Genomic DNA, 22,551 nt, shown 5'->3' on the forward strand with positions numbered 1-22,551 from the left:
ACTTCATCTCTTCTATCTCCAGCAGATTTCCGTGTAGGTCAGTGTCAGCTGAGGATGGGAGGAGATGCTGCCAGCAGCTCCAAGAGTTGATCCTTGCACATAGCTTGCTCTAACATCTCTCCAGCACAGCTGCATCATCTTTTTTCTTCCTTCCCACCCCGTCCTAGTCTTCCCAAGCAAAAGTAAAGCCATCTCCAGCAGTGTCTTTGCAAAGCAAAGATAAGGCATGTGTCATTCACCACTGATAGGAGCTGGTCACCCCTGTTCTTGCCTGAGACTCCTTCCCCTGGATCACTGGAGGAGCTGAGCACTGACAGTACTGAGCCAACTAACTTCCACCTTCTAGCTGGCTTCACACTTTTCTATGTGCATCAAGCAGGTTTTTTTCCCCACAAAGATGTATTTTACTTTATTTTAATTCTCTTTTTTATCCTTTATTTTGCCAGGTACCCTAACCTCTGCCTCTGGATGCCTTTTTCACTATTCGCCTCTAACTGCTTAACCTGCTCTTTGATATTTACTGCTCGCACTTTCAATCTTACTGTCCTCCCTTCTTGTGCCTTCACAGTCTTTCTCTGAAACATTTACTGGGGTAGCCTGTTAATATCTAAACTTCTTCAGTTACATGTATGGATGCCTGACTGCCTTTCTCTTTTCTCTACTTTGCATCTTATTTTTACTTTTAAGTTTCTCTGCTTTCACTCTTTCTCTCCTTATATTGAGATTCTGAGTCAAGTTGTACCTTAAAACTCTCAAAAAAGCCACTTCTTTAGTCCTGTTGCCTGCAATGACATGCTACCCCAGCATCTTATTGTAGTCCTTAATGTATCATGATAACAGGGAGAAGCTAGTATCTTCAGATTACACAGGGACAAATAAATTTCAGAGGACCAGGTGCTCAAAAGTATTTGTGTACTAACTTTCCCTGAGCACTAAGAATCTCATTTCACAAGCATTTCTGTTGGTAGTTGTGCAGACTTGAGGAAATCCTTTCCTCTACTTCTTGTTCCTATCTGTCTGAGGAGCTAAGAGGAAGGAAAAGCTATTTTTTTGTCCAGATATGTGTTCTGACCCAGACTTACAACACAGCCACAGAAGCAGTGGTACACACATGAGTCAGGAGCAGATAGGAGCAGTGGGAAAGGAAAGTTGTTCTTGCCAGTATTAGTACCCAAGGACATGCTCATGAACTTAAGCCCAAGAGATTCCTAAATCGTTTAAATCTCTATGTGTGTATCTGTCTTGAACATCCTTAGGTAATAACCCTCTTAAACCTGAGTGAAGAAAGATGTTCTTCACCATTGTGCATTAGAGCAAAGCCTACACTTTAAATGCTCTGAAAAGTGTTACTCTGCCATATGGCCTGTAGGAGAGCAATTTGCAATTGCAGATGGACTTTTTCCAGCATTGGAAAAGTTCATTCAACTTTTTTCAGCTCCATTCAAGCATGGAAAACCTCTCTTTGTGTGATTTTTCCTCCCCCTCTCTCTCTTCTTCACCCTTTTCTCAAATGAGGAGACTGCTGTGAAAGGTGAAATAAATCAGTTCCTGTGAACTATGATTTCTGAGTTCTGACTTGGGGTCATTAGTTTCAATACTCCTCTCTCCCCTGTGTGTCAGGATCTGCAGATCTGAAGAGGGTTTGTTTCAAGTGACCCATTTTTTCCGAGGGGCTCTGCAGTGGCATCTGGATCTTCCTTCAGAAATCTGTTTTGTTTGTAGTTGGAGTTGCACAAACGGGCAAGTGTTTTCATTCTTTAAATAAGCTTTGCAGATAGATACATAGACTTCCCTTACAGCTCTTCACTGAAGTATTCTTTTTAATTGCTTACCCATCTCTCAGATATAGAGTTTTAAAAAACTGAGGAAAGAAAAAGGTGAAGTATTGTACTATTCATTGCAATAAAACCAAATTTAGTTTAATCATGAAACAAGGCTTTCAAAAATAATTAAAAAAAAAGTTATATCAAAGGAGGGGAAAGATTTGTCATCTATGGCTACAGGGTATGCTCTTCCCAGGGGAACTGGAGTCATTTTGCTGAATTTCTGAGTTGCAGATGATTTCATGCATCAGAGAATATAGACAGCGCTCTGCAAAGAGAAGGGGATTAGGGATACCCTGTATACCATCGCACAAAGAAAAAACACATAATCTCCTTATAGTAGGTTAGGTAGCTAAAATAATAAATTCTTTTGTCATTAAGAATTGTTTCCAACAGGCCAGTGTGAAGGAGTAAGTCGGATGGCTTGGTGTTACTACAGAGATCTTACCAAAATAATGACTGAGTCCTAAGCTGTGTGGCCTGCAAATTCAGAGCTTCACTAGGATTCCTTGTGCTTCAGCACTGATGCTTTGTTGACCCTTGTAGTTTGTTTTATGACAGAGACTTTGTCTCTTACTCTTTTGTGGAAACTGTCTTTTTAGCATTAAAAGTCATTCTAGACCGAAAAAAGGAGGGGGGGAAGGAGGGGGCAGTGGGGAGAGTGAAGACCATTTCAGTTGAAAAGAAAGATGTCAAAACAAGATACTTCAGCATTTAAACAAATATACACTTTGAAACACCCAAGTCATTGAGCCAAATCCTTTCCAATGAAAAGGTTCTGTTTCAACATCTCAGCATTTTCCTGTAACTCCTGTTTTATCAGAATGGTCCTTAAGCAACTCTAGTTTGGCATATGTGCTTTTGTATTTATTATTGTTTTTCTCTTGGGTTCAGATCACTCAGTAAAGAAATCAACCATGACAGTGGAAACCGAATCCAGCAATGTTGATGACTCAAATCAGGAAGCAGAACCTGCCCAGCTTTTGGATGATGAAGCAAACAAAAATCTAGCAGTCAAAAAGAAAACTTCCTGTTGCACTGGCTTGAAGGTTTGGTGCCTTATCAATATCACCACAAGTTACTGTTGTCATAAGTTAAGAAAAGTTGTTCAAGATATGACATGACAGGTTACTTCATTCCTGTTGCCCCTATCTTTTCTGGAACTGGATACACACTTGGAGGTACAGGGAATGGTTGGATCTTGTCTTTGTCCTAAAGAAAATAAAAATTCCTGATTTAACATATTTACTCTCAAGTTACTCATAGGTAGATTCCCTTTTTGGTCATTGGAGAGAGGTAGCAACCTCCAGTGTAAGACTTGAAGCATCCTAAAATAGGTGGCTACAATACACCATTGTCTGGAGGTTGCTATCACCGCCCATTCTTGTAGGTCCAAAATAGGGTGAGGAAAATCGTATTCCAGGACTTTTGTCTAATCCAGGGCTGCAGGTCAAACAGCCCACTGATTCCCACAAGCATCCAAGCTTTCAGGAATGCACAAGAAGAATTGACGGAATAAAGCAAGTAAACTAATGAGAATTTTGCTTTCATGTTAAAGCCTTAGTGTTTATTGCTTCTGGCTGAGCTGCAAATACTACAAGGGCAAGATTTCTTTTGACAGTGATGTGTTTGGGTTTATGTTTTGACTACTTCAGCCAGCTTCATCTCAGGTGAAATTCCATAGGCCCAGTGGAATTGCAATCAGGGACACATTTCTCTCTATAAAAAGGAAAGATCTGCAAAATGAAAGATTAATGGAAAAAAATAGGTAATTGCAAGCTTCTCAACCATCCAAAATAGTTTGGCTCAAGTATCAGGCAGAGGTTGTTATATCTTTTATTTTATCTGACTCACATTTGCCACCCATATACACCTGCAAAAATAGAATCTGATCTCTGGGAGACTCACAGGACTAACTTTGCTATCATGTATGTGGGCAATGCCGCACAACTGTGGGTCTATGTCTAACTTTATGGTAATTAGAGTTTAATAGGCATGATACCTTGGAGGTAATAAAAGACAAACTGTTATTCTCCCTCACCTTCCCACCAAACGTTTTGTGGTTTACCTGGGCATTGCATTTTCAAACCCAAAATACCCAAGTCATTTTAACTCATGTTTTCATGCTTATCAGCAGTTTGTGATTTCAGCCAAAACCCCTGAGAGCACTGTTGGCATAAGGCAAGAATGGTGCTTCTCACAGACTTTTCTCCAGTCGAGCTCAGGAAAAATAAAACGTCAGGACAAAGCCCACACTTGTGAGATTTTTCTCTTCATTCCTGACAAAAAGAGTGTAAACATACCTATTGTAAAGATTTACGTCCAGGATTGGCTTAATTTCTTACAGTAGATAGTATTGCAAAGTCTAAATCTATATTTACTTTTGTTTACTTACCCAATATTGTGTTGTATTGGAACTTTTACCCAGTGAGCAATAAGTCTATTTGTTTTTTAGACTATGTTGAAATAGTTGGGTAATATTTAAACAAACTTAGTTTAACTTTTTATCAAATACATCTTTATTTGCAAAAGCCACAATGTGTGTTGGTGGAAGCAACTATGAAATTATAAAGAATATTAAGCCTTCCCTTATGAGGTATATGGTATACAGGCGACATAGCCATAATCCACACATTTCAAAATATATCATTTGAGACAGAGATGAACTCAGTCAGTCTGTACCACCTTCCACATACTGGGATATCATAAAAACTTGCATAAAGCCTTTATTTTGATGCCATGGCTATCTGTATGTCTGAGTTAGAACCAGTTATGAACTGGCCTAAAATAAGTGACATGTGGCCCAAGCAGAAGATAATTGGGTGTAAGATTAATTTTAGGTCGAACTAGTGTCAGTAAATCTATCTTGATGAGGTATTTTACCTCTGGCAAATTTTACATTTCTGCAAAATCTAGAAATTTAGAAATCCCTCCATTTTGGCTGCCCAACACTAGGCCTCAGTTTTTGATAAATTTAACCTCAGGATATCAGTAAGGTAAGTCATCCCCAGTGAATTGTTTGCCAAATTTAAGTTCCACAGTCCATAGGATTTCTGCTTTGGAAAACCTCTGGCCAGCAATGCAGGGAAGATCAGGCTTTCTGGTCATTAAGATGGCTATTGCAAACCTGAACCCTAAAGCAAGCAGGAGCACTCATTGCTGAGAGATTGCCCTGGCCCTCCAGAGCATTAGGGTATGTGAAAATTCACACACAACGTTGTGACTGCAATTTGAGTGGCAAACTTATACGGTGATGATGATTGCTCCACACAGTTTTAAACATATTTGATCCCTCTGTGACCAGTTTCCTTGCCTCTACCTGCCATTTTCTGTCTTAATCTTTCCTCAGGCATTTCTTGCTGCTTTATCATTCAGCTACTTGAGTAAAGCGTTGTCTGGTACGATTATGAAAAGCTCCATCACTCAGATTGAACGAAGGTTTGACCTGACATCCTCTACTGTTGGTTTCATCGATGGGAGCTTTGAGATGGGTAATTGATATTCCATAACATGCAGAAAACTCTTCAGAGAAATGTGAGGCACAGCATCTGGCATTAATTTTGGTTCATTACCTTCCAGGTAACTTGTTGGTGATTGCATTTGTAAGCTACTTTGGAGCTAAACTTCACAGGCCCAAAGTAATAGCTGCTGGATGCTTTACTATGGCTTTGGGAAGTCTTTTAACAGCAATGCCTCATTTCTTCATGGGCTAGTAAGTACCAAGATTAATCTGGGTAACCTAACATTGGAATTGGATACTGCTTTCTGGTTTTTGAATGAAACTTGATGTATTTTAAGTCTTAGATTTCCAAAGGCCTGTAGAGCCTCAACTTGATGTGCAATGAATCATGTTTGACACACATACATCATTGTTCATTTTATCTGGTTGAAAAAAATATGGTTCTTCTGAAGTAAAAGTTTAACTTCTCAAAAAAAATAGGAAAAGCAAAATTCTTTAGATTTCAGTCAGACTTGTTCAGAAGAGAGGCAGAGAAGGAAATGACTTTACAAAAACATTAGATTTTTTTTTTAGGAGGAAACACCCATGAAAATCTTATGAAAATTCAAGTTTCAAACAAAATATATTGTTCTTTGAAAATCTTCAACCATGCTATGCTGGTGCTGTTGCTTTAATTATTTATATACTCCTCCTGAATAGCTAACGGTAAGAACACTTTATTGGAAAAATCAGTGTTAACCTAAGAATGTGGCATCATTTGTTGCTAATACATCATCTGCAGACCCTGCAGATGGATCAGTGCTGGTAGAACTGGTACCAGGGTTTTTCCTGTTTCAAATGCCCATGGCTGGTTAAACTGCTTTTCCATGGCTGGATAAGCTAATTTTTATTCATCTTCTCAAGGCTCAGAGATTTACTGCATGTTGCTTATATGCGATAATGTTTCTAGCCATAGCTTTGACGCAGTGATAGCATAGACTAAGACATATTTCTGTTGCTCTCTTAAATGTATTAGAATAATTTTAGGTATACTACTGCAAGAAGAAAACTAAGGAATACTTTTTTTATCATGACAGTGGATCTCGCACTAGCATCAGACTTGTATTTTCCACTGCTTAAGCCAAAATATGTATCTTGCTCGTCGACGCTGGGAAACTCATACAGTTTCTCATGTACCTGTGCCTGAATTTTTATGGTGAAACTGTTCTGCACTGCCTCTTCTGATGAATGTTCTTTGTTTCAACCTGAAAAATAAGCCTGCCTGGTCTGACAGAGCCACCCCAGTTCCTAGAAGCAGAATGTGTGCTTTACCATGTTGTTCTGCTTAAGCTAATTGTACTTTGCACCTCAGCAGGGCTCATATCTAGGAAAAGGATCCTGCTAAAGCAGATGCAGCATTGCTGTGCTCCCTGTAAATACAGCTAAAGAGTGTCTTTTAGGCACTAACTTTATTCACCCGCTGCTATACAACAGCTCTTTCTAAAGCCAATGCCAATTATCAGGCAAAAGGTACCTCCTGAGGCTGACTTCTCCCTTCCTCAGTCCCCTCCTCCCTCCAACCCCAAAATATGTATCTGCAATGAAAAGGGAGACTCACACTCAAGACATTCTTCTTTTTGTCCTTGACTGTGGGGTCAGCATAGGGAGCACGCTTGAACCTGACCCTAAATTTTGATACCAACAGTTCAATCCTACCTGAATTACTTTCACATGCCCTTTTAAATTTTACAGCCTAAAATGTTATGTCTTCTAAACAGACGATTCTAACTTTTATTTGTTCTTCATTTTAGTGTTCTTGTTTTCCAAAATGTGCTTAAATAATCTTCTTTTTTTCTCCTTTAGTAGGATTTGATTTTTTGATTGATATTTAAACAAAGATACCTTTCTCTTTAGGGAAACAGCAGTAAAGTGATTCCTGCCCTACTACGCTAGTATTTCCCTAGTGAACACTGCTTCTAAACCTACTATTGTGTGTTTTCAGTTATAAGTATGAGACAGCATCACGTACAGCTTCTTCAGTCAACTTAACTTCAAGCATAAATCCCTGTTCTATGCATCAAGATGTGAACGAAACCTTGTTGGAAGTCTCCCAATCAGGTAAGGAACCGTAAGTGTAAGTATAAACAGAGGAGCTAGTTTTATCCCTGGTTGCAAGTAGAGTAAATCATTGCCCCATGCAAGATGCTCAGTTAGATTTCGAACTTCAGTCTCTACCTGTCTGGGAATATTACCAACACTTAAATGCACTTTGTGCATTTCATTTGGAGAAGAAACATCCAGCAAACACAAATTATTAGGATCCAGATCCCCAGTTTCCTATGTTCGCACTTCCAAATTACAGTAAAATCACCCTAACACTGAAGGAGATGCTGAGACAGTGTGCAAAGACATTTCTGAAGGGATTCAATTACCCAGGTCCTGGATTGGGAAGGTGCAAGAGACAGCATGAAAGGACATGAAACTGCACAGAGTTAAGTGGAAATAAATGGAGATTTCTATGATTTTGCTTACTGTATGAAATACAGCTTTTACATGTTGCTTTACATGTGACATAGGTAGAGAAAGAGCCAAGCTGTGCTGCAGAAACCATCTCAAACTTCTCAAGTTAACGATATAAGTTGTATGCCAGATAGTTAATGATATATTTATAGCAATATCAATCTGGCAAATTTTTTTACACAGGCATTTTTTCTGATGTGTGATACTTATCTGTATTTCTAGAAACCAAATACAATGGAGGTGGAGGAAAGTGTTTTAAAAGATTATTAAAAAGTATAATGAGGTTGATGGCCTTTCATAATCTTCCATAAGGATAATGCTCTTAATACCTAAAATACTAAACTATAATCATTTCATGTGCTGAATTTCCTGTGATTTGTCACTGTTTCCATTCGCCTGTTCTATTACAAAGATGTAAACTCTCATTATCTGCAGGATGTGAGAAGGAACCATCATCATATATGTGGATATACATCTTCCTGGGAAACATGTTACGTGGAATTGGTGAGACACCAATAACACCATTGGGCATCTCTTATCTTGATGATTTTGCTAAAGAAGAGGATGTTCCTGTGTATGTAGGTAATCTCAACATGAAGTAAACTGAGACATTTGTAGTGTAAGAGGCCCATGTTCTGCAGAAGAAAACATTCAGCCACTAAAATTTACTAGTATCTTCTTCACTATATTTTCAGCATGTTTGCACACAATAGCCATGTTGGGCCCAATGTTTGGTTTCCTGTTGGGATCTTTATGTGCAAAACTGTACGTGGATATTGGATTTGTGGATTTAGGTAAGCAAAATGGAGGTAAAGAGAAAGTAAACTAATACCTGTTGGTAACAGGTTCCTCTACACATTTCCATAAGTTTTTATTATATTAATTATATTTATACAGTTATCTATAACTTTTATTTATTTCATTTATTTTATTAAATACTTAATTACAATTTTATTAAATTACTGGAAGCTTTTAGGGTAAAGGCAGAAGTAGACAGGGAACATATTTTAGAATCGTGTTTTGGGATTAAAGGATTAAAATACATGTTTAGCTTTAAAAATTAGTACCAAGAACCCTTACAGACCCCAGATGTTTTACTGAACTGGGATCTTAATGAAAGGATTCTGCTAGCATAGCACTTTTACAGTTTTGGTGGATTATCTGCCTTTTCAGCTGAGCATTTTATGTTATTTACAATTTGTGTAATGTTTGCAATACATTATACACTTTTGCCAGCCCTTGCTTATTCAGATGAAAACGCATGTATATAATCACATTTGCAAAATGCCAGAGGGAGCAGAGCAATCCCCGTAAGTGGTGGCCATGGCCCTGCATCTTGTTCCCTTTCACTGGAAGAGTCAGGCACCATCTCTCAGGTGTTTTTTCCTGGCCAGCCCACCTCCCCACCCACCGCACCAGCCTGATGGGAAGTCAGGCAGTGCGGACTGGGACAGCTTTCTCAGGAAATGGCCCAGTGCAGCAGCAGCAGTGGGTGATCCTGTTTTACTAGCAGGTCAGAGAAGTTTTCAGACCTTCAGGAACCTGTAGTTAGATAGATGAACTATTTTGTCTTTGCTCTTTGTCAAGCCGATGTTTGATTTTTCTTAAGCATAAGGGCAGTGAGCCAATTCTGGTCTTGCAGTGAAAAGTCTTATAGTGTTGGTCCACCACCAAACATGCCAGCATGTAACAATCATAAAAATACAACTAACTACTCCCGTCCTCCTTGCAATACAAATTTTAAAGTCATAGCTAATCTCACTGATGCCACAGAGAATGCCCATATGTTTAATAGTAACCAACATGATTCAGTTTTGCAGAGGATCGTCTAGGTAAAGTATCAGGTCTCAAAGGACGCCAAGCCTGAGGCCTGTCTACCACCCATTTTGGTTTCCTATGTGTTGGATAAGGACCTCTGTGTTGCCATGTATGCCACAAAATGGCAGTCAGCATATCATGGAGAAAGGCAGATGAACCATAACACCATTCAGGGTATGATTACTGATGCCCTCACTGTGTGAACAGTCTCTCATTAGGTGATTATCGTTACTGCAGAAAGTCAGACATTGTAAAATGTAGCTGGTTTAGCAGGTAAGGGTGGGAAGGTTCAACTTCTTCATTTAGGTAACTTCTATCTGTTTTCCTCAATTCTAGGAAGCATCACTATCACCCCACAGGATTCCCGCTGGGTGGGTGCATGGTGGCTTGGATTTTTAATAAGTGGAGTAACCAGTTTTCTAGCTGCTATTCCATTTTGCTTCCTGCCAAAGAGTCTGAAAAAGCCGGAGGAAGCTAATAATGACAAAGCTTCATATGGCCTCTTGGAAAACATGGGCGCCCCAAGGAAGACAGTTCCTTCTGCAAAACCTAAGCGAAGGAAGTGGTCAGTAATGCTGAAAGGCAAGTGTTTCACAAGTTGTGTAAATGTGAAAAGCAATAGGCACAATGTACAGCGGGAATGTAATAGTTCTGCAGAATATCTTGCCTCCCCTGCACTTCAGTCTAAACCATTTACCTATCCCCAGGAAAGGAGGGGTCTGCTAAAGATTATTAGAAGTTAAAGAGCTTCTTCAAGACTGTGAGGTTCTGCATGCATCACCTGCAATGCATCATTGCCTGAGTGGCACCTACCTCTAAAATTTTGTGCTAGAAGAAATTTGAACAGTGGAAAAACTGTTTCTGTATCAGGACCTAAAGAAAATATTAGAAGGTTCCATTCTCAATATGGAAAGCAAAATTATTTATCTGATGATCACAGAGCTCATGGAGACTCTGAAGCATATTGCTGTCTGCCTGAATATCAGCTCTGGTTGTGCTGTTGTTAGGCTAAGAAAGGAGTGGAAAGGTTGGGAAGAGATGGCTTTGCATCATTAGTCACATTCTCCTGTCTTTGTTCAGATCCCAATAGAAGACATTGGGCATCTCCACAAAGGCACCTCTCACTTAGCCTTGAACCTGTGGTGATAGTCATGTAAGCTGAAAGAAGACTTTGCTGTGTGGAGCCCTTCAGTCTCCATGTGCAGATCTCACTAGAGCACCCAGGCCTTAACCCATACTTCTGTCTTCTTTTAGGATTCTCTTCCTGTATCTCAACCTCTGGTGTTTTTCAAGAACCTGATTTTGCTTTCAGATACTCGCATGCAAATGAAGATCAGTACGACTTGCACTTGGACAGCTGAAAGAAGGATTTTGCCCCAAGTTTCGTAGATTACTCACCAGTAATTATGCCATGCATCTTTCAAAGCCAACTCATATATCCCTTTCTTTCAGATTTCTATACCTCCCTGAAAAAAGTATTGAGTAATCGAATGTACTTTACATTTTTGTGTTGCTCACTGTTACAGTTCAGTAGCTTTATTGGTTTCTTGACTTACAAACCAAAGTACATGGAACAGCAGTATGGACAATCTGCATCTAAATCTAACTTTCTAATAGGTGAGTTACACTGTGCAATGACTGCTTATGCTATAAGCTGTGCATGGGGAGAAGTTCTGGCATGCTTTTTTCTGGGACTGAATTCCTTGCAGAACAGTAAATGGTGATCTCTCCTGAACTTGAATTATATAAAGGCAGCATACAAACTAGAGTTTTGATGCCTATGAGACCAGAATAAATAATTATGTTATGTTATGTTATGTTATGTTATGTTATGTTATGTTATGTTAATTATATTACAGCAAGGGCACCCCAAATATGCAATGAATATGGTGTGGGAGTTTTAAATGCTGCAACATCTGACTAATGCCTTGCAATGGAAGTGGGTTTTGAGGGTCAGGCACTTCAAAAATAGCATATGCAACTCAGGGATTAGGCTGAGCACAAAGTCGCCTAAAGTCATCATAATACAACATAAAGCTGCAAGGGATATTAAGCTGAGGACACTGAGTCTTAAACCAGTGTGACTCTTATTTTAACATTCTCCTTCTATAATCTCTTTCAGGACTAACAACCTTACCTCCTGTAGGTATTGGGATTTTCCTAGGAGGGCTCATAATGAAAAAGTACAAAATGAGCATCATTGGAGCAACCAAGTTTGCATTTACCATGTCATTTTTGGCCTATGTCATCACTCTCTTGCACTTTTTTGTTGGCTGTGAGAACCATGTGGTAGCAGGAATGACAGTGTCCTATGAAGGGTGAGTATGAAATGAAGATGAGTATGGTTTTCTCCATTGCAGCAGTAGTTCAAAAAATGTACCATGACATCAAGTCTAAAAGAGAAACATGCTTTTGCAATGCTTAAGAGAAAGTGAACACTACATACCACTTGTCATTGTGATAGTTTTGTTGGTCAGCAGAGTGTCAGCCTGGCAAAGCACAACACTAGTTAAAGATTAATTAGAAATATATTAGCAAAACTGTATCATTACCTGATGTAGGTTGTTTGGCTGTGTGGGGTGGTATTGCTGTTTCACACAATGCTATCTCTACACCAGAAGCAATTTTCTAGTGAAGTATATTCAGTAAAAGGGTGAAGCATACGTAACAGGGAGCACTGGTAGCATATCCTGCACAGAGATGGAAAGACTGCAACATGCTAGACTCTCAAGACTACTGTAAACCAAAATGAAGCTTTTATGCGTACTGAAGATGCTCTCTCCTCTCAAGAGAGAACCAGGGTTTAAAAGTTACAGGCTATTATTTTTTCTTGGAGTAAGTAAAGCTACCAGTACAGGGGATTTGTGCTAGGATATAGCTGTCCAAGGGGCCCAGTGACACTGGCATATGGGTTGTCGCTGCCTCATGTCCAGCCTGCTCAGTGTACCTCATGGCTAGTGTGAACCTGTTTGCATCTCCCTGAAGGCAGTTCCATAATTTTTCACTACAGTCCATTTATCAAGCCATACTGGTTCACAGCTGAAAAGGTGGAAATGGACAGGCAGGGTGCCAAGGTTTGGAACCTGAGGACTAATGGTATTTTGCTTATCCTGTACCCTGCAACGTTTTCACTAACAATGCAAATGGTGGACCAGGGAATGCACTTAGTAAGCACTGAGATGAAAGAGATGGCAAGCATGTAAGCTTAATTAACCCAGAAAGGAGAACATGAGGGAAGACATCCCTCTTTGTTACAGATCTCAATACCCAAGGGTATATCTGAAAGTAAAAGGCAATACTGCATTCTCCATATCCTCTAGGAAGAGTTAGGCTAGGCTTTAAGAGAGGAGTATTTTTAATTATGGAGACCAGGAAATCCAGTTTCCATAATTAGTGCATTTTTACCAACAGGTAAAGATGTACATGATAAGGCTGTGTTAACTGATGCTAGCTCTATGTAAAATTTGGGGATAGCCTAGCTGACCTCCTTCAGCTTTTCCTTTTTCTTTTCCGTCTACACCTGCCAGGTAAAATCAGTAGCAACATTTTTATTTGTTTTAAAATTCTTTATAATCTAGTAATCACTTTAATATCAGTGCAAGTAAGATGGAATCTCAAGCAAGGAGATCAATACTGTAGAGACTCAGCTATGAAAATGTTTGTTCAGGGCTTATGAGGTGGGTTTCAGGACAGCAACACTGTCACACAGAAGGGACTACATTGCCATCAGCACTGAATTAAAAGTTCTTACACCTGTCTGAACTTAACTTCCAAGCAAACCCATTCCGTACCACGAAAATGCCATATTTTCTGAGTGCAACTCTGACTGCAAATGTGCCTCCAACGTGTGGGATCCTGTGTGTGGAGACAACGGACTCACATATGTTTCGGCATGTCTAGCTGGGTGTACAACTTCGGTGGGACATGGAAAGAACACAGTAAGACCCTGCTTCAGTTTCTAAGGTTTTTTACTAGCTTATTTTCCATGTAACATCAGGGATTTAGTAGTATAATGCATTTAGGGAAATCAAAGTTACTGGGGACCAGTCAATAAAGTATTCATGATTTCTGGCTACAAACAGCACAGAACACATAGAGATTTCTGCACATTAAGCAGAAAGGCCTAGCTCCTTGTTGTAAATCCTAGATTTCATGTTTTGTAGATTGAACAAGAGAGGGAAACAAACAGTTCAAAGTGGTTACATGTTGTCTGAAGGTTGTCCATGGCTTGGCTTCCATAAACCTCATTCCATCTGCCCTGAGGTTTTCAGCCAACAGCTGAAATACACTAAGATAGTGTAGTATCTTTCCTGATATTAATCATTAATGTGTAAGTATGAAGAATGATTTGAGGGGAGGTAGCTTGTTTCCTCTGTGTGAGACTCTGGGGTGGTAGGACACTGCTTGTTTTCCTGGCTGACTGATTTTTGCTCAGCACAGTGTGCTGGGGATAATGCACCAAGTCCCAGAGCGGAAACTCCAGTCCATGGATATAAGCCTTCATTGGACTGTGTCATTCCCCTGTTTTCTGATGCCAGATGATCACTCCAGAAGATACATGATCTGGAGATGTCTCTTGCACTCAGAATTTTCTCTCCAACAGATTTTTCTTTGTGGCTGGTTTCTCTCTGATGTCTACAGTCATCTTCTTCACAACACATTCTTTGCTACAATCTTAAGGTGGGAGGCAGGGGAGAAGGGCTCAACAGCACCCCTGACAGTGGGACTACTACCACCCACACAAGTCTGTCTCTGTAGAGGTTAGGGTTTGTGGCTCACAGTTCCCTTTACCTCAGTACATCCTCAAGACCTGGTTAAAAGCTATTGCTCCTAAGCTATCAGTACACCTACTGCTGATCTCAGGGCTCTGCATGAGCTTTGTCTTGACAGGTAGCTGCTGTTTACAGCTGTGAGGTACATATGGTGGATCAGCATTAGCAGAGAGGGACCTGTGGTCCAGGTGCTTTTCACAGAGACAAGTCAGCTAACAGGTAGTGTCACCTAGCAGCAAAAGGCACAGCTCCTTGAGCCTCGCTTTTCCCCTTCCACTGCCCTCCAGGGACACAAAGCTGAGGCCAGCCTCAGAGATCCTGCAGGTACTCCAAATATCTTCCAAAAAGGTGTACTGTGTCCATTGATAAAAACATGCTGGCATAGAATATCCCTTCCGACTCTGAGCACTGTTTCTAGGAAAGGAAAGAAAAGAAGATGATGCTGCCCATTGCCTCAAGAAAGGCAAATAAGATAGGAACAGGATGCTTAGTAAGGCTTCAGGCTCTGCTGGTGTCTGAAGGCAGGATTCCCCATTGCATGAGCAATGTCCTAGCAAGCATGGCCAACAGGTCAAGGGAGGTGATTCTGCCCCTCTACTCTGCTCTGGTGAGACCCCACCTGGAGTACTGCGTCCAGCTCTGGAGTCCTCAGTACAAGAAAGACATGGACCTGTTGGAGTGGGTCCAGAGGAGGGCCACCAAAAACAAGGCCAAGTGCAAGGTCCTGCACCTGGGACGGGGCAACCCCCGGTATCAGTACAGGCTGGGGGATGAAGGGATTGAGAGCAGCCCTGCAGAGAAGGACTTGGGGGTACTGGTGGATGAAAAGCTGGACATGAGCCGGCAATGTGTGCTTGCAGCCCAGAAAGCCAACCATATCCTGGGCTGCATCAAAAGAAGCATGGCCAGCAGGTCGAGGGAGGTGATTCTGCCCCTCTGCTCTGCTCTGGTGAGACCTCACCTGGAGTATTGCGTCCAGCTCTGGGGCCCTCAGCACAAGAAGGACATGGACCTGCTGGAGCGGGTCCAGAAGAGGGCCACCAAAATGATCCCAGGGCTGGAGCACCTCTCCTATGAGGACAGGCTGAGAGAGTTGGGGTTGTTCAGCCTGGAGAAGAGAAGGCTGCGGGGAGACCTTATTGCAGCCTTTCAGTACTTAAAGGGGGCCTATAGGAAGGATGGGGAGAATCTTTTTAATAAGGCCTGTTGTGACAGGACAAGGAGTAATGGTTTTAAACTAAAGGAGGATAGATTTAGACTGGATATAAGGAAGAAATTTTTTACAATGTGGTTGGTGAAGCAGTGGAACCGGTTGCCCAGAGAGGTAGTGGAGGCCCCATCCCTAGAAACATTGAAGATCAGGTTGGATGGGGCTCTGAGCAACCTGATGTGGTTAAAGCTGTCCCTGCTCACTGCAGGGGGGTTGGGCTAGATGACCTTTAAAGGTCCCTTCCAACCCAAACTATTCTATGATTCTATAATTCTAAAATGGCTTTGTGTCTTCCAGGTCTTCCATAACTGCAGCTGTCTTGAAACCAGCAGTTCATGGACAGGAAATAACTCTGCCACTTTGGGACAATGTCCAAAAAGTGAGGATTGTTCAATGAAGTTTATTTATTATACAGTAATACAAGTCATAGGTGGCTTTTGTTATGCATTGGGAGGCACCCCGTCATACATGATCATGTTCAGGTAAGTAAAACTAACCGTGTACCAATGGTTGAGGCTTTCCAATGAGGGGATCAAAGTTGTGTTTAGGTGTCTCAGTTTCCTTTAGGACAGGCTCTCTTTCAGTATGTCATGGTTTAACCCCAACCAGCAACTAAGCACCACACAGCTCCTTGCGCACTCTCCCTCCAGTGGGATGGGTGAGAGAATCAGAAGAGTAAAAGCGAGAAAACTCGCGGGTTGAGATAAAGACAGTTTAATATGTAAAGCAAAAGCATGCAAGCAAAACAAAATCAGGAATTGATTCACCACTTCCCATTGGCAGGCAGGTGTTCAGCCATCTCCAGGAAAGCAGGGCTCCATCACATGTTACTTGGGAAGACAAATGCCATCACTCTAAACATCCCCCACTTTCTTCTTCCCCCAGCTTTATGTGTTGAGGCTGACATCATATGGTGTGGGATATCCCTTTGGTCAGCTGGGGTCAGCTGTCCTGGGCTGTGTCCCTCCCAACTTCTTGTGCACCCCCAGCCTGCTTGCTGGTGGGGTGGGGTGGTGTGAGAGGCAGAAAAGGCCTTGACTCTGTGTAAGCACTGCTCAGCAATAACAAAAACATCCTTGTATTATCAACACTGCTTTCAGCACAAATCCAAAACATAGCCGCATACTAGCTACTATGAAGAAAATTAACTCTACCCCAGCCAAAACCACCACGCAGTATAACATGCTTCCTTTAATGAGTTTTGTCATTTCCTGTTTGTTTGTAGCTGTCAGCATCAAACCTTACTTTGTTGCTGTCTGAAAGTTGGTTCTAGTGTGTTGCTTCCAACTACTGCATAATGGTTTCTCTTATGCCTGCTATATGCCCAGGTTTTCCAGAACATGACCTCTTTCTCTGCTTGGATATTTTGGCTGTATAGATTTTGAAAATGCCATGCATTTCTCAGGATTTCCGGATGTGGGGTGCCCTAACAGATTGTGCTTATCAGATATCTGGAAATTCAGGACATCTGAGGGCTTAGTTTGAGGCCTCCTATGCTCAAGTCTGTTGAGGTATGCAGGTGCAAGTGTTCCAGGATGTGATTTGGAACCATGTATGCAAACTAGCGTATACTTTTCATTAACCTGAAGAGAAGGCTCAATCTGTAGAAAAACTCATTAGTGACAAATTTAATGGTAGTCCTAAGAGCATTAAGTCATCCTAAATGAGCACGGAAAACAGAATGCAAACTTCCCTCCCTTCATCGTCTCTGTGACACATTTCTCTGAGTGTAGACCATGTTAATATTTTTAAGGAGATGGCAGAGGCTGGATGTATAACAGATTCAAGATGAGAGCCTGTTTCTGATGCTTAGAGTGTGGTTCCCCGTGAAACAGATGGGCATATTGCCAGATGGCTTTGTGTAGTTCAAGATGGGGAGTTGTACAGACAAATATCATCGAGAATAAAAAGATGCCACACTGATGCAGCTACTTGCAACATTTTTGTCTTAGGGGACTGTGATATTTCCTATCAAGAGAGTAAGGTATTTCCCATCGAGTGAGGAAAATGTATGCCAGGGAGTTAAAGCAGTTGGAGAGCCCATTTCAATAAGACTAGGATAGACTGTTATTATGGCTTTAAAATTTCACTTCTTTAATTATGCTTAGTGAATGGACTTCCCAGGAGCTATGTGATGGAAAACAATAGATTAATTCACCTTTTTCATACCACTTAACATATTTTCAGCAGACGTAGGAAGCACTCTCCTTCCAAAGCTTGGCTTTCTGTCATTAAGAACATTAAATGCAGGGTAATTAATGGCAGTGTAATAGGCATGTCTAAGCACTAGATAGACAAATACTTCATACTTATCCCTCTTTCTTTCAGATGTGTTCAGCCAGAGGTGAAATCTCTCGCGGTTGGTCTATACACACTCATTATGAGAACGCTAGGTAAGAGAAATCATTCTGAATAACTAACATGTATGTTCGTATGGCTTTAAATGACCCCAATGCAACCACCATTTGTAAACCAGATGTATCCTTAAAATAGCTCTTAGACCCTGGGCTGCTCCTGAAGATCCTATTTTTTTCCTGAAGACCCAATATTCAGTCAAGAGTTCACTGGGAAACCAGCTAACACAATTTTGAAAATCTTTGACCTGCTGATTAAATGGTGTTGCAGTTTGGGAGCCTAGTGTTCCAAAATGGGAAGAGTTTCTAAGCAAAATCAAAGTGTTATCTTGAATTTCCGAATAACACTATAAGGTTTCAAACTTGTGATTCAGCCAACGTCTCAGTGAGACACAATGCTGCAAGTAAGATGGAAAAGACGTGTTCTAGTAGGACTTCATTCAACACTAACACAACTCTGTTCATAGAGAAAACACTCTGCTGTGAGCAGAGTGTTGTTTTCCATGTTGAAACTTCACTTTCCTGGTAGACGACAGCTTAGATTTCAATTCCCTTTAAGCATGCTGCAATGCTTTTTTTTTTTTCCTTTTTTATTTGAGAGTTGCTAATGAGAAGGTTGATTAAGACGCCTAGGTAGGCAAGAAAACCTGTCTATTTCCTTTTGTTCTCTTTGTCAATGAAATAGGAATACCTGCATTTCAGAAATGTAGAGAAATGTGTGTGAAGAGTCAGGCCACACAGGTTTGCTATGTAGCCTAAAAAATCAACACTAGCTTACAAATGTCTACAGTCAGAGCTAGGTTAGGGCTGTCGTCTCTACTTAGGATTCTGATGGGACACTTTGAGATAGGAAGGTGTATCCACACTTTGTCCTCTTCTACTTTTCTCATCACACAAATGGAGGGGCAGAATTTCTTATCCAGCTCTCAGGACAAGCAATGCCAATGGGATTCTTGGAGTTCTTTCAGCCATGGGAAATAAAAAAAAGCATTAAGAAAGAAGAACTGCCCCCTTTCTATAGGCTTCTGCTTCAGCACATTGAGCCATCATTGTGAGCTCCTTCCATTGCAAGAAAGGGTAAAGCCACTGTCATTGATTCACAAAAGCTGGCATTTCTCTTCAGTGACTCAGAGATCAAATCCGATGTACTCCTGTCCTCCTAAGTAACCTCCAAAATGAGCATGTCCCATCATACCCTGACTATAGCACTGATGATCATAATACACAGGCCTTTATAGATAGATTACTGAGTCCAGACTCTCACAAGAGGCCTAGAGTAGAACAGGCTGAGAGTATACCTGGTTTTACAAAATAAATTATTTCCTATATAAGAATGCAAGATGCTCCTGTAGGAACAAAGCTAATGTGAAACATTGCCCTGTACACGCTGAAACCTGGATTCCTCTGAAGTTAATACTTGCCTTTACTTCAGAAAGGCTAGGATCTTGTCCCACGTCTGCCATGTTTTGCAGTAAAGCATAAGCTCATAAGTCACACTAAGGATGCAACTGAAGTTGCTCTATTCTCATAGACATTTTTGAAAAGCATATTCAGTTTCTCTAACCATGTGTACTTGGTGCTGTGCCTTCAGGCAGAAGGGACTCTCAGTTGCTATCATATAGATATGAAGTCAGGCTATCTATATAGATATGAATTTAGGCTATGCATAGAAGAAGGAACTATGCATCAGTTCAGTGCTCCAAATACACAACCAGTCCAGCTCGCCCTTGCAGAATATTAGCATGCACTGGAAGCCAGCAGTGGCTTTCAGAGCCATGCTCGAGAAACAAACATTTATGACTACAAGCCTGGCCAAACCCATCAGACCACATTTCCTGGGGACTGATGATGCCCACAGCACAGAGAGGGGTGTCCCAGCTTACAGTTACTCTGATAAAGGAAAGGAAAAACTCCCCACAGTCCAACCCACCTATTGCCACTATTGCAGCCATGTAACTTGCCACTAAGAAAAGATAAAGCTGATTTCCAACAAGATGTCTTTTCTTGTGATATCTTGTGACATTTTTGCTTGCTTCTTTGCAGCTGGGATTCCAGCACCAGTTTATTTTGGTGCACTGATCGACAAGACATGCTTGAAATGGGGAAGCACAAGCTGTGGGCAGCGAGGGGCTTGCAGGCTATATGACTCCAATGCATACAGGTAAGGCAAATTAAGGCACAAAAAGCCTCGTGTACTTCCTCTCTACAGATAGATATGCTTTGTTCTGTTATACTGTAGTGTGTGAGGCCACTGATTGAAAATTATTGTCAGATACTAACTCTGGACTCAGATTTACTTCAGTCCAGAAATCCTGAAATTGAGAAATCTTAAGATCGTATCTTAAAATCTTAGTTTTTAAGACAGTTTTTATGTTGTGCAAAAATCATTTAATATCAATGACAGATACTTTCTGGAATGAAATACATATTTGTAATATCCTTTGAGTCAATTTAAAAGACCTAGGATTGTATGATTTACCATCAAGAGGAAAGGTACCCAAATTTACCTTATTGGTGGGTAGTTTGTTCATACTGGCAAGACTGTTAACTTTGTGCATTAGCCACATTTGAAAGAAAAACAAATGAAAGAAAATCATACTGAGCAGCTGGTAAGTTATTAGTTAAACACAAACAATATCAGTTTCCAGGAGGAATATTCCAGAGATTTTTCTGTTTCAGCCAAACCTTGGGCACTTCTGATGTGTTTTTTTATTTTCACATAAAATAGCCTACTCTGGTGATCTCAATATATTTCTAGCCCTAAAAAGTCTAAGGCCTTAAAGTGATCCAAAAATCTTTAGAAACAAAGTGAAGATGATGGAAGTTTCACTTTGGAACTATCTTCATAAGTAAAAAGAATATTATCAATTCTTTAACAGATGTTTTTGCAAGAAAAAATATCTAGTTTGTGATACCATTCACAAAGAATGAGTTTTAATGTTTTCTCCTAAGGTACTATGCAGTTTGGGTATATATGTGATCTTAAAAGCCTTTACAGCGACTTACTTCATTGTCTTTGTAAAAAACAATGTCTGGCACTATCTTCTATGCTCTATCCCACAGGTATGTCTACCTTGGTTTATCAGTGGTGTTAAGAGGTCCTTCCTACTTGATTGCAATCATTCTTTTTATATTAATAAAGAAACACTTTCAAAATAAGAACTCCAGGCCTATAGAGAATGTAGGAAAAGAAGATGCTCCTATGAATACAGAAGATAATTGCAAGATCAAAGAGCATTTGCCAGGTTCTTCTGATGCAGAGAATGAATCAAGTATTTAGAAAGCCATTTAGACCAGTGTCACATGAATCAGGACAGCTTCTTTTAGAAACAACCTTCACAATGTTATGAATAACTAAATAATAAATAATAATACCATTCAGAAATTAAAACTAATAGCAAACCTGTGATCAACAACAAGAAAAACTAACATGCAAGTATGAAAGTGCCTTACGTGTACCTGGTTACCGATAACAGACAGAACAAGTTACAGGAACTGAATCAAATTCTCAACAGATAAAGGAAAACCTCCACTGGCGTTTCTGATAGAGCCAGTCTGCAATTTTTAATGGGGTCAAAGACGACTGTTGACAGAACAGCCATATGCCAAAGGCTCACAAAATGTGACACTGATCCTGTATGCAGATCCATGCGGTAGACTGCCACAGGAATGACAAGCTCAAGGCTAACAGCAGTATTCTGATTTCATCAAATTCAGTCAGAATTCGCAGTAAAAGCAAAGCCTTTAAGCAAAACGTTTCCACTTTATCTAAACAAATGATTGCAAAAATTTTCCATTGCAAAATTGACAAAAGCAGCTTTTTTCCAAGAAGCATTTTATCTTAGCTCAGCTGAAAATTTTATGCCTACTTGAAACTACAAATACATTGCCATAAAGGAAGTAATTGTTTTTAAAAGTCTCAGATTCGTAGCATTTATTAAAACATAAATTTTTTTAGGTAAGTGACTATGAAATGTAAGAAATAACCTGAATTTTGTCACGATGTTGTTTTCTAAGCAAAATCCATCCAACATACGCTGGTGGCTTTATTGCTATGCCATGTGCTGTCCAGCAGAGGACACTCAAACAATAACGTTACCCCTATGACTACTGCAAATACTCCAAGCATTTATCATGTTCAGTCTTTATTGTTCTGGGAGAAGTTCATCATCAGGCAGGCAAAACACTCACCTGTGTTTTCATGCACCTTCAAATTTTCTCAGCTCAAGCCTTTAGCTCATATATGCAAAGTTGCTTTTGTGTATTTGTTGGTTTGTGTTCATCATATTTGCGTCACTCAGAGCTTGACAACTGTTGTTACTTTAAATAAAAATATGTGTACTTGCATACCATTTCACAAGAGTGATTGAATTCTCCCGTTGGTGCTTTCAAATAGATGCTCAAGGCTCAGTGGGATGTGGTTAATAGACATGTTAGATAAAAAAAGTACATGGAACAAAATGCTGAGTTGTTCTGAAATAAGTGTTGTCTGTCATGACGGTCACTTAGTTATTGCAGCAGCTGAAGTAAAAGAATGGGACTTTTTGTTTCAAAAAAAAAAAATTCCAGTGATATCTACTGGAAGCAGAGTTTCTCCATCTAGCAAAACTGATAT

General features: G+C 40.3%; 1 protein-coding gene across 1 annotated transcript; it reads left to right on the plus strand.

Annotated features, from left to right (window-relative positions):
- Positions 1–2,740: 2,740 nt before the first annotated feature.
- LOC104030748 (solute carrier organic anion transporter family member 1C1) lies at positions 2,741–21,216 on the plus strand. Its single transcript, XM_075704797.1, has 14 exons — positions 2,741–2,872; positions 5,173–5,314; positions 5,403–5,535; positions 7,265–7,380; positions 8,218–8,364; positions 8,478–8,576; positions 9,937–10,182; positions 11,053–11,217; positions 11,723–11,918; positions 13,376–13,538; positions 15,880–16,064; positions 17,911–17,975; positions 19,980–20,097; positions 21,000–21,216. Exons 1-14 carry the CDS (start codon positions 2,741–2,743, stop codon positions 21,214–21,216), a joined length of 2,124 nt encoding a protein of 707 aa, XP_075560912.1.
- The last annotated feature ends 1,335 nt before the right edge of the window (positions 21,217–22,551 follow it).

The sequence above is a fragment of the Pelecanus crispus genome, chromosome 1 (genome assembly GCF_030463565.1).
Source record: "Pelecanus crispus isolate bPelCri1 chromosome 1, bPelCri1.pri, whole genome shotgun sequence".
In the NCBI taxonomy this organism is placed as follows: Eukaryota; Metazoa; Chordata; class Aves; order Pelecaniformes; family Pelecanidae; genus Pelecanus; species Pelecanus crispus.

Bases quoted from the DNA above. Each gene is read 5' to 3' on its own strand.
- LOC104030748 (XM_075704797.1), top strand. From the start codon at position 2,741: ATGACAGTGGAAACCGAATCCAGCAATGTTGATGACTCAAATCAGGAA. The intron at 7,381-8,217 runs GTAAGGAACCGT...CATTATCTGCAG, and splicing joins GTTGGAAGTCTCCCAATCAG to GATGTGAGAAGGAACCATCA. The intron at 20,098-20,999 runs GTAAGGCAAATT...TCTATCCCACAG, and splicing joins TATGACTCCAATGCATACAG to GTATGTCTACCTTGGTTTAT.